Raw genomic sequence first — 13,231 nt, forward strand, 5'->3', positions numbered from 1 at the left:
CTTCCAAAGACACCACCATCGCTAAACTCCACCGTCCATCTTCCGGCAGATATACGTGGCGGTAGTGTGGGATTCCTGCCAGACTGGCAGACCTACCCACTAAAAAAAAAAAAAAAAAAAAAAAAACAATCCTCTCCCCTCCCCCCGTAGATGGTACGGGGGGGACTGGATTGGAACCGCGTTAGCATTACATCAATCCAGTCCGTGCTGCGTCTTGCAACGCCTACTCCAGGTTACTGGTCCCTTTCTGCAATTTTAGCTTTCAGGAGGCGCTGTGCATAAGCTTCAACAGCTGACCAATTTTCTTCTTTTTTGATCATATAGGCCACCAGGCTTGAGGGGGAGAGCCTGGTGCCTATGATCTCTCTTCTACAGTGGTGCTTCTCTGCCTTGAGTGGTGCTTCTACAGTCAATCCACCGAGCACACTCGAAGAATGTGTGTGTTCGACGTTGTCAATTTTGTCAGGGCAGTATTTGCACGTCGGTGTGGTGTGCAGGCCCATCTTGAAAAGATAAGCATTGAACTGCCCGTGTCCCGTCAATAACTGGGTCAGGAAGAAGTCCGTGTCCCTGTGCTTCCGAGAGACCCAGACATCGATGTTCGGAATGAGGCGCTCCGTCCATCTGCCTGTATCAACATTGGATACGGTATCTTAGTTATTAGACTTACGCAGCTGGTGTCATGAATAAAATCTAAGTTGTCCGGTTCATACAACATGAACACTTTGATAACTATAGTAATAATGGAATATCTAATATTTACAATTAAATTATTGAAACATTTTGGCCTAACCATTGAGAAAAGAGTTGTGGTTAAAATCTGTTGACTTAAGATGCCCCTCCGCACCAAAGCTGAGTAAGTCAAGAATTTAATTGTGATAGCAAAGTTTAGGTGCAGTATGGACTAGGACACATATGTTAGTTATTAATTTATATTGTTTTGTTAGCGTAAACCTATTTCATAACTTTTTTTGCAACTATATAGACCATATTTTGTTATAAACTGTTGCTCTTTGTAATTCCTTACTGTTTCCACCCACTACTGGTAATTTAAACATTATACAGGTTGTTTTGTATAATATGTTTATTAATATTTTAACATGAACTGTTAACTACAGGAAGACCTATGTGACTTATCCATGGAAGCTGAGGAGTATATAATTAACATCCCACCATATGTGTCATTTTTGTCTCTGGGTCTTCTCGTATTGATCATAAGTTTCATCCATTCCCCACTGGAAGAGAGGGTTACAAGGGCAAAGCAACTGCAGCTAATGTCGGGGGTATCTCCCCTCCTCTATTGGTTGTCTTACTTCCTTTTTGATATAGCCATGTACCTCATCACTGTCACGCTCATGATCGGCGCTGTGTATCTCTTCCAAAAGCACAATATCTACTCTGCTTCTGGCAACATATGTAAGTTTAAGAGAATGATATTTAATTCGCTAATCACTAAGAAATGCATAATAAAAAAAATGTGCTAAAACAATGTGAGGTTAACCAGTACTAATTATTGAGCCATTGGCTAGTACAGTGAATTGATCTTCCTTGCTTATTTAGCTTGATATGATCTTTACGTATCTGGAGTTTTTTGCAGTTGGCAGACTAGAATTCAATAGAAAATTATTTTATTCTTATATACAATCCATTATACAATCCTTATAAAAAAACTGAGACAGAATATTTCTATCTAGCTTCATTTTATCTAGTCTGTCTGTACATATATGTTTTTAAGTGAACAATTTCAAAAATGGTTAATGCAAATAACTTGAAACTTAGCAGTTATCTTAAATTAATCAAAGGAACTTTAAAAAAATAATTTAATAAATAATATAATTTTTTGTTTCAAAATGGCTGAATTTTCAAATTGTCTAAATTAAAAATTTCAAAAACCAACAGCCTTGCCATAATTTTACAAAATTAACGATTTTGTCATGTATTTAATTACAAGTTCAATTATATCCCGTTTGTTTACATTGGTTGAAAAGTAAGAGTTACAGTTAATTTAGTGGTTAGTTGTTTATTATTTCTCACAAGTGAAAGTGTACAAGGGCTGTTTTTTTTTAACTATTGGTTTTAGCATCATGAATAACTGTTTTTTTAAATAGATAATTTCTATCTAAAGGAAGATTTATTTTTTACATACAGTCAGTATACACCCATTATTATACTGTATCCATGAAGTTAATATCTAAAGTATTTAGATAGTTTTTGTTTCTATTTTCTTTCATTAAAACACTGCTGTTTCCAGCTACACTGGTGTTGGTCCTGGTATTACTTGGAATAAGCGGAACTGGATATGCATACTTCTTCAGTTTTCTTTTCGAGTCTTCTACTAAAGCCGCAGTATACTTCATTTTTATTAACTTGTTCACAGGTTAGCATATAGACTTTCTAGCTACGTGTAATCATGAATAGTAGGTAACATAGCTGTCAGCATAGTCACTGAAAATTGGGTTTATCTACTTTTGGAAATCAGCTCAGAAATCAATTTTAAATTTGAGATTACAATTCAAATTATAACCTCAAACAATTTTAGAATTAGTTACAAAAGTAAGCAACAATTTGTTGCCTTTACATAGTATCTTATTACTGAAATACTTTGTAATATACAATAAACATAATAGAATATAGAAAACACACAAAATAATTATTAATTAAATTACCGAATCGTATATAAAATATTAAAAAGCATAATACAATATTTAATAGAAGAACAGTAAAGACAAGTCAGTAAATAAAGGACTTTTTAAAATAACAACTAGGATCATATTAATTAAAGTTATCTTTTAATATTTGTTCGATGCTATAATATTCTTTTTCCAGTAATAGTACTTAAAATATTGTTTCAGTGTTGACTTGGGAAGATTTTAAAAAGAATTTGTATATTCATGTACAGAGGACTTATCAAACAAGGTAGCAAAATCATGTACACTGTACATGCAATAATACAGTACATGGTTTATTTGAACTAAACTTAGATCTGAGGATATAAATGACCTCACAGATAAAAAAGTGAAAATGCCACATACAAATAAAAATGCAGTATGATGTCTTACTTCATATAAAACAACACAATCAGTATTTTGCTAAACTATTGCTGTCGCTAAATAGTGATGTGTAAAAACCATGCAACTTGGAAATATCTAATAAAAGGTAACTCAGGATCTTATTTCATACATAGCAGAAGAAATGCTTTGTTTTAAATGTCATGGAGATCACAATTTTACCTCCACAATTAATAACAAAAGTAACGATTGAATTTTATTTAATTTAAAATTGGAAATTTAATGTATTTCCAAAGAAATATTTTTAATACATCTTTATGTTTGACACATTGTTTACTAGAGACACTAATACCAATAGACTATAATAAAATGTCTTAAATTTCAACACTGTACTGCATGGTGGCCAAAATGTTAGTTATTATATAACAATAATGTATTGATGATGTAAATGTTTGCAGGAGTTATTGCGTCAGTAATTATGACATTAACAAGCCGTTTGTATTCGAGCTACGATATAATAACATTCTTGCTCAACTTTAACCCTATATTTGCTGCAGTTTCTGCCCTAATCTATTTGTTTTCCCTCATTTACATTAATGGAACTTGCTTACGGTGTGGGAAAGATTGCCAAAGTGAGTATGAAGTTTACTATGTTAGAATGCTTTATAATATTATTTATTAAGAACCGGCTGTACTGGTAGCCATCTTGATTGTAGCTCTATATGAACAATGTTTAAACCTCATGCACTTTTACTTATTTTTAGTAGTAGAATTATGGGAGAAGTCTTATTGAAAGACATATCCAAAACACAGCCAAATGCGTTTTAGTATCTTTCAGTATTGTTATAGGTTGTTTAGAAGAATAACATCAAACATTTTTGTATTTCATTGTTTAAATATTAAAAAAGTACACACTTTACAAAAAACAAACTAAAAAGCATTTATGTGCATATTTCTTATGTCTTGAAAATTAAACATCTCCCCTAACTCTATTATCAAAAATAAAGGCCAAAAGTGCACGTGGCTTAACATTGTTCTTAAGAAGAAATAATCAAGGTCGTTTCACTGAAGTAAGATTTTGTTAAGATATGAGTTTAACTAATTTTAGAGTAATTCTTGTGTTGTAATATTAACAAAGAATTCAGCTCAGATCCAAGTATCAGTCAATTATTTAATTGTATTTTGCACAATTTGGTACATTAAGAAGCGTCATTCTATACTCTAATGTTCAATGATAAATCACTAAAGTTCTGGATAGAATATAAAACTAATTTAATTATATACTTTTTTATTTTTTTTTAGAATGTAGGCCTACTATTGTTATTTTCTATTGTATACTTTTAGCAGTATTTTACAAACATCCACATATAGTCTCAATATAATTTTTTTCAGATTTATAATGATTTCATATTTATACCATTTTTGTTATATTTATGCACCATATCTTCAAAATGATATGTTGAACTAGATTGTTTTTAAAATATAAAATGGTTTTGTATATATACAAAGTCATACAAAAGTATTATACACAAACACAGTACATATCAAAGTATATATAGGTATATATATAGGTATATATATATATATATATAATATATATATATATATATATATATATATATATACTTTGATATGTACTGTGTTTGTGTATAATACTTTTGTATGACTTTAATAAATTTCAGACCTAATTTTTGGAGTTAGACTTTTTTATAACCGCCATTGTATCACATTTACATTGCATTATAACCTAAAAAAATGTGTTACACTAAGAGCCACTCACCCTGTATACAAAAGTCCAAAAACTGTTTTAATTTCTACAATGCTGAGAATTTAAGCTTTTGTATGATTCTAATGGTTTATTTTTGCTTGTATGATGATTTTGCTATCTTAGTTTTTTCTTACAGCTCAGGATGCTCTTCAATTTCTTGAGTCAGGTCGTGGTGCAAAACACCCAAATGGCATCTTAAACTTTCTCATATTCCTAATTCTTGACACTGTTCTTTACTTTGGATTAGTATTTCTTATTGAATATGGAATTTTCAAGAACCTATGGTTCTTATTGACGATGAATTGGAATAAAATGGACACAAAATTGGATGTAGATGCAGATGTTTTGATAGAAAAACAGAAAGTGGTGTCAATCCAAAATGTTCCAGGTATGTTCTTTTCTTTAATATTTTAAAGTAAAAAAGAATAAATAGTAAGCTTAATTTGGTATCAGCTGTTAAAACTATGAGGAAAGGGGCAAAAATGAGAGATATGAACCTCCCCCCAAGTGCTAAAATTGAGTATAAAAATGTGAGAGGTGTTTTTAAATAAGGACCGTTTGAAAATGAAAAAAACAAAAGAAAATTTCCAAATGCCAAATTTATTTCAGATTTTAAATACTTTTGTCAATTTTTTAACATAGCTGCCACTTTTTATTTAGCCATTTATACTTTTCAATTAAATTTTGACTCTTTATGCAAACTTGTCATCTGTTCTGAAAACTTCATCACTATTTTCACTTCTTCATCATTTTAGTGGTTGTCACTGACGTGATGTCTGAGGTGACGGAAAAGATGAATAATGCTCATGTTATGACAGGGCTGTAGTTTGGGTGGTCCAAAACTTCCCAGGAAAATAATCCAATAGTTTGGGTCTGAGCTGCAGTATGAAGCCTTCCATTGCCATGGAGAAACGAATTTTTCACTGAAAGAATCACACGTATTTTGTTTTGAATGTAGGTATTCATAGAAATTTGTACACACAACTTTTTAACACTTGAGAAAATTTATTTGTAAGAGTGATTATTGTAAAGCGTCTGTTTCACAAATTTTCACTTCAACTGTAGCTATTACAGGTGTATTTAAAACGAATACATAAACACGCCAGAAGATTCTATTTAACGTTTTACACACTATTAAATGTACACATATTAATAAATAAACCTATCAAGGACAACCCTAATAAACAACAATAAATTTAAAACTTTAAAAAAATCAGTAGTAAACGCTGATTTGAAATAAATTATTAATAATATGTTAAAAATTATGGATTCTGTACAGTATAAAAACACAATTTTCAGATTATTTTCATAATGGGACAGTCCTTCTTGTGAACGACCTTGGGAAGAAGTACAACAGCAAGACAACAGCTGTGTACAGCGTCTCATTCCAAGTGGGGAGGGGAGAGTGTTTCGGTCTGCTGGGAGTTAACGGTGCCGGCAAGACAACCACTTTCAAGATGTTGACTGGAGAGTTGGTTCCTAATAAGGGAGATGCAAGAATCTTGCAGTTCATCCTAAAGAAGGAAAAATCTAAGGTTTGTTGGATCTTTTACTCTTTCCTAAAATTCCTTTGTTCTAATTGGATGTATTAAATGTTAGAAATCAGCTGGAACAGGGGTAAGTTTTTGATGAAAAAAAAACAAAATTCACATTAACCCAAGAAGTGGCAACTGGATTACATGTATTGGCAGGTCATTTTTCCTGGTTTTGTACAGATATTTTATAAAAATTATAAATAATAGTAAAAGTTATTTGACTATGTATTGTCATACATAAGTTTTTCATGATTGTGTAGTTATTTAAATAAATATTACAATTGTTGATTTTTTTGAAAAATTATTTTTTGCTTTTTGTTTTTGAGGAGGGACATGCCTTCAAAATTGCTATTTGTTACTAAATAGTAGTTCCATGATGATGGAGCTTGTATTGACTATTCTTAATTACATTACATTTAATACACACCAACAAATACTGATAACTTTTTATTTTGTGGGGCCTTTTGATAGCAAGGCCATCTTCATTAAACATATCACAAAAGTTCCATGATATACATATTTTTCTAAATTTATTAGTTTCCTGTGAGCTCCACTTTTTATCTCTCTTGTCCTAATGCAAAAAAAGACAAGCTAAGGATGAGCAAACATGATTGCATGCTTCAACCAAGCTAATCAGTACTGCATAAACAATGATCGTCTTAAATGAAAACAAAACCGTTAAAATAGTTTTCAACACAGAAAATAAACAAAATCACAAACCCAGTACCTCTCTCTGGCCTGGAAATAAGCAATACAACAAAATATTTAGACACCACTATTGACTTGGGACTGTCCTGGAAGCCGCACATAGATGAGCTCAGCAAGAAACCCTATTCAAGTATATATGTAATTTGCACAATTAAACAAGTATTTGGTTTGGATATGGCCAAACCTGCCTACTTTGCTCGTTTCAAAACACACTTGAGAAAAGGCATAGTGTCTTGGAGAGGAACAACAGCGTCCAATATGGGAAAGACTCTTATCCAATAAAACAGAGCAATAAGATGCCTAGCAGGACTGCACCATGTTGCCAAATGTTGATATCATTTTAGTCTTTGAAACCTGGCTTAAATTCCATATAACTGACAAGAGCGTTGAGCTTCACGGGTACAATATTTATAGAAACGATCGCACTTCAAAGAGAGGTGGTGGAGTTGCCGCTTTTGTAAAATCTCATCTTACTGTATCTGTCCTTTACTCTTCTGATAACTCCAGGTTAGGGCGTCCTGAGTACATGATTATCGATATTAGTTGTAATGGAATACACGTTCTAGTGGCTGTGTGCTTCAGGCACCTGGCCTGGATTTTGATGTGGAATTCAAACACTCACTTATCAATTTTATGGCTCCTTACAGTTATGTCATTGTAATGGGGGAGTTTAATTGCAATTTACTGGGACCTGATAACTACGACAAGACCAACTTTACTAACCTCTTCCGTTCCTGTAATTGAACTATTCTTCCACTAAACACCCCCACCACACAGCTACTGCCGACACATTGCAGGATGTTATGGCGGTTGCTAGCCCGGATCGCGTTGTGCATCATAGACAATACCCTGCCCCTGTCCTTTCTCGACATGACCTCATCTACTGTGTTTACAGACTACCTATTCCTAAGGCAAGCCCCAAATTCGTATCCTTCAGAAATTACTAATATATTGATTCAAACGCTCTTCTCAATGATGCGTGGGCTTTACCTTGGAATGAGGTAATTCTAGCCCCTACTGCTGATCTTATGGTCAATAAATTTAGCTCTTTCGTTTCTTTACTTTGTGACCAGCACGCTCCACTGGTGACGAGGAGGATTACTAGATGGCCAGTTCCCTGGATCACAGATGTTATACGTAATTTGCAGGCTCAAAGATATTCTGCATTTCGTAAAGCAAAACGTACTAAGTCACCTGCTCATTGGCTAATATATAAAAGACTAAGGAACAGAGCCAAGCAACAATTTCGCAATGCCTAAATAAGATTTTACTATCTGCAAAATTTTCTGTTCAACAATCAACAAAATCGTTATGGAAAAAGGTAAAAGTGCTTGGCATAGTTAAAGTTAACTCTGATAAGCCTATCTCAATTGATCTAAATATAATCAACAACTACTTTGTGGATATCCCTATTGATCTATCCAGTGCCTGTGATTATACCAATGAGTTGAATGTTGCTCCACTTAATCGTGCTCAGCGTAAGTTCTCTTTCGTTGGTGTGACTGAAACTGACGTTATGAGTGCAATCTTGAGGATTTCTTGTAACGCAGTTGAAGCCGATAAAATACCTATGAAATTGTTGAAATATATTCTTCACGTAGTCGTTCCTATAATTACAAATATTTTTAACGGATCTCTTTCTTCTTCAATATTTCCGTCTGTTAGGTAACTCGCTACTGTTCGCCCACTTCAAAAATGTTCATGTCCTGGTGACCCCTCAGATTTCTGACCCATTAGCATTCTATCAGCTTTATCTAAATGCCTTGAGAGAGTGGTGCATCAACAAGTATGTTTCTTTCTTGAATCAAATACAATTTTGTCCAACTTTCAATCAGGATTTCGTACTAATCACAGTACAACCAGTGCTCTTTTAAAAATCACTGAAGATATACGTTCGGCAATGGACAAAAGGCTTGTTACCATTTTAACGCTTTTTGATTTTTCTAAGGCTTTTCGACTGCGTTTACCAACCATTGCTTCTTTTGAAATTGTCTAAAGTCGATTTCTCCGATAGCTGTGTGGAGTGGTTTGGGTTGTATCTGTCAGATCGTCAGCAGTGTGTTAGGTTCAACGACAAAGACTCCTACTGGAAATCTGTGAATCGAGGGGTGCCACAAGGCTCTGTCCTTGGCCCTCGACTATTTGACTGCTATGATCAAACACTCATTTTTTCACCTGTATGCCGACGATTTGCAAATTTACTTTCACTTTCCTTCAAACTATCCAAACATTGTTGCTGACATGAACACTGACATTGACGCTATTGCAACGTGGGCCTTCAAACACGGACTGAAACTTAACGAAAGCAAGACTCAAACTATTCTTATTGGAACTTCGAGACTTCTGAGCGGTATCGACTTGAACAACTCTCCTACACTCATATTAAACAGTCGTCCTCTTTCATACAGTGACAAGGTCATAAATCTTGGACTGACTATTACAAAAACTCTTAGTTGGGCCGATAATGTTACTGAGACTTGTGGCAGGGTATTTGCTGGTATTCATAGTCTTAAGCAATTTGCTATTTATTTACCCATGAATTTGAAAGTAATGCTAGTGAAGACCCTGATTTTCTGCCATTTGAATTACTGTAGCGAAGTTATAAATGACATGACGGTTGAGCTTTCGGACTGATTACAAAGTGCTCAAAATGATTGTGTTCGCTTTATCTTCAATCTTAGACGATATGACCATACAACACCCTTCATCAATCAGTTACATGTGTTAAAGTTGAATCTACTCCGTCAGTTCCACATTCTTAGCATGTTACATTCTATTTTGTAAGGAAAATTCCCTTTCTTATCTGTTTGAACAGGGCCGTGCGCAGAATTTTATTTAGGGGGGGTTCTATACTTATTTTATGAAATAAAAAAGAAGAAACTTAAATAAGTAATAGATTAAGTTTATACACCTATTCGTCGCTGCAGGAGGACTGAGCGCTGCACGCTCCGTCGCTTTATCGCTCTGGTCCGCGCATGCGCGCTCCGTTTTTGGTCCCGCGCGACCAATTGTGTAGCGCGTCGGAGCTCCAATTTTTAAACAGTATATAACACAAATCAGGCGGAAAGCGCGCGCAATCAAACGATTGGAAATATTTGCGCGCGCATGCGCGTAAACTGACGGCGAAATAGAGCACAATTAAACTGATATATGGAAACAATATGATATATCCCAATCTTCAAGGGGGGGGGTTTGAACCCCCCAAAACCCCCCCATGCGCACGGGCCTGTGTTTGAAGCTTTTCTTTCATTTCTGAAACAAGCAATTGGAATACACGATGTGGAGCCTCTCTGTTATCTATTCCTGTTCATAGAGTCTCTATTTACAGTAAATCATTCACAGTCTCTGCTTGTCGACTCTGGAATAATTTCCTGGATCATATCAGAGGTATTCGTAGTCGGGAATGGTTTCGGGGGGTGCTTAGGGACCATCTGTTTCGGGCTTCGTCGGGTTGAGGATATCGTGGCATAGGGTATGGGACGATGGCTTTGTACGAATGGTGATAGGTGAATGTCTGTTAATTTCCTTGTAAGTTTTATTCTATTTATTTTTAGTTTCACAGAGAACCTTCATTTCATTTTATTACTTTATATAAAATATAGATTATAATTTTTGAAAGTAAAATAGTAATGTAAACTATATTGTGTCTCTTGTTTTACAGTAATAGTATAGTTTATTAATTTATGGTTAGGTGTAAGAGAGGACTTAATAGTCCTAACCTCGCCAATTGAGAATGTTTTACGTTGTATTCAATAAAGACATTTTGCATTTCATTTCATCATTACACCACCAAGAAATCTGCAGGAAACCATCTAGACAATTAAAAATTCTTACAATAACTGTAGTTATTTACATCCGGGAAACAATTTTACTCGCAGTCACCACACAACAGCTAATAATAATACAGGTAAGACATTTTATTTATCCTTAAGCATGTTACATACTAAGACATTAAGAACTACACCCATACAACACGAGACATGTCTCAAGCTTCACCTTGCTGCTACACTGCCTAAGCCTCTTTGAGAAGAAACCCTCTTACAAGGAAGCATTATTTTTCATCCATTTGCCCGATAACTAAGGAATCAGCAACATCAGTGTTTCAAGAACCAGTTGACGAAATAGCCACAAGAAAGACCCTACTACTCAGAGTCCAAATTCCTGAACACCTGACACAGCGCAGTTCAAGAGAAGAACTCTCTCTGGCATCAAATAAACAACCTTGGATTGTATAACTATGAAACAAAAATCTTTGCATTGTTTAACAGCACTACAGCTAAAACCATGTTTGACTGAGAGCTGCCCCGTAAACTGGTTTTAGGCTGGAGAAGGAAGCATGATAATACTACAGCCACAGTTTATACTTTATTGAATTATAATATGGAATTGCAATAAAAATGTGCATTTTAATACATGTTGTATTGTTATATATGTGACTAAATATAGAAATGACGATGTTATCATTATATGTATTTTTCATATGTATGTTGTTGAGGAGTGATAGAGGGTAATTCATTCTAATTGTTCAGTTAATTTGTTTCCAAATTTTCAGTTATTCCCATTTACTTTATTGATTTAACATGATTCGCTGTTGTTAAATTTATTAAATACATAATAAACCATTCATTTCTTCACTAAAAATTATTGTAGGAAAAAAGTAATTGTTTATTTTGTTTTGCATCCATTTCTGTTCACAGTTTCTATCACAAATCGGCTACTGCCCTCAGTTTGATGCCATCAACAAACTGTTGACAGGCAAGGAGATGCTCCGAATGTATGCTCTGCTGCGAGGTATTCCTTCTGCTCTCTGTGACTCTGATGTCTGTAGATGGACTGATATAATGGGTATATCAATTGTATTCTATCATATTTTAGTTATAATCTTGTTACATACATTACAAACAAATATATTTGTTGTTTTAATTTCAAAGGCTGAATCTTGTACCGAAACTTTTCAGTCTTGTAGAGAGATAATTCATTTCATTACAAATCTACAGAACAGAATATTATATTCATTAAGAATTTCACATAGCTTATATATGTTTTAAGTTCTTTTGTATCCTTGTTGGATAATTACGGATACAAATCATCAGACTGATATTACGGATTCGATCCAAATTGGACACTGGCTGCATGGCACATTTGTCATCAATGTCGTCTAATGTTTGCAGTCATTCACAAATGTTTGTGTTATATAAGTTGAAACACTTCTGGGTTACAGCTATATTTCAAGTTATGTTTGGACAAACCTAGGTAGAGGAGAAGTGTACGTATTAGCTAAGAGTTGTTATGCTGTAGCTGATAAACGTTATGTTACAAAATTTTATAAATCTCCCACACAAGTTAGCATACCTTGGATGCCTTCTACAGTCATAATATGTTGTTACAAAACTCTTTATAATACAAGTTCTGCTATAGGTATGTTTTTAAACAGTTTCAGGCACTTTTGAATCATCAACAGCTAAAATATTCTTGTTCTAAGCCTGTATTGACAATCGCCTGAGCACCTGTGTTGTCAAAAGCTTCTTCGATGTCCAGAAAGACACATATGACTGTTTCTTTTGCTGCCAGTACCTTCTCTGTCCTGCATACCAGCTGATGCAGGGCTGAGTCGCATGATCTTCCTGGAGTGTAGCCATGCTGATTTGGATGTAGAGAGCCCTCCAGGAGAGATCCCTCCCAAGCAAACTTAGTATCCATCTCTTCCATGGTTTTGAGAAGAAAGGAGGACAGAAATATCGGCCTAAAGGACTTAGGTCGATCCATGCTAGACCTAATTTTAGACTGCATGGATTTTAGACCTAATTTTAGACCATGCTAGACTGCACTGATTTTATATGAATATAATTATTATTTTAATTTCAATTTAATTTTTATTTTATTTTATTTTAAGTAACTGACGATACACCTGTTTGCCTATTGCAAAAATAATATTATATAAAAAAAAATGTTGTGCAATAAAGAATTGATGGATTGATATAAAAATACTTTTATTAATGAGTTTATAAACTTTTTCACCCTTTATTTTGATAAAATCTATGAGATAAAAATGTTTAAGTCCTATAATCTGCTAATGAACAAAGCTGTGAAGGATAAAAAAGAACAGAAAAGCATGTAAACCTCTTTATTAATATAAATATATTAGTTAACAGATAATTAAATTTGTTAATAAGCTTGAAGTCTGCTACAAAGACAGTGAAATGGCTGCTCTT

At 34.0% G+C, this 13,231-nt stretch overlaps 1 protein-coding gene across 1 annotated transcript in view; it reads left to right on the forward strand.

Annotated features, from left to right (window-relative positions):
• LOC124365099 (phospholipid-transporting ATPase ABCA1-like) overlaps positions 1–13,231 on the forward strand; it is a 77,530-nt gene that overhangs the window by 56,633 nt on the left and 7,666 nt on the right. The window contains exons 18-23 of the mRNA XM_046821040.1: positions 1,119–1,416; positions 2,252–2,377; positions 3,467–3,640; positions 4,913–5,164; positions 6,076–6,311; positions 11,717–11,864. Coding sequence (XP_046676996.1) covers positions 1,119–1,416; positions 2,252–2,377; positions 3,467–3,640; positions 4,913–5,164; positions 6,076–6,311; positions 11,717–11,864 — 1,234 coding nt within the window. The remainder of the gene's footprint in view (positions 1–1,118; positions 1,417–2,251; positions 2,378–3,466; positions 3,641–4,912; positions 5,165–6,075; positions 6,312–11,716; positions 11,865–13,231) is intronic.

The sequence above is a fragment of the Homalodisca vitripennis genome, chromosome 6, assembly GCF_021130785.1.
Source record: "Homalodisca vitripennis isolate AUS2020 chromosome 6, UT_GWSS_2.1, whole genome shotgun sequence".
Taxonomy (NCBI): domain Eukaryota; kingdom Metazoa; phylum Arthropoda; class Insecta; order Hemiptera; family Cicadellidae; genus Homalodisca; species Homalodisca vitripennis.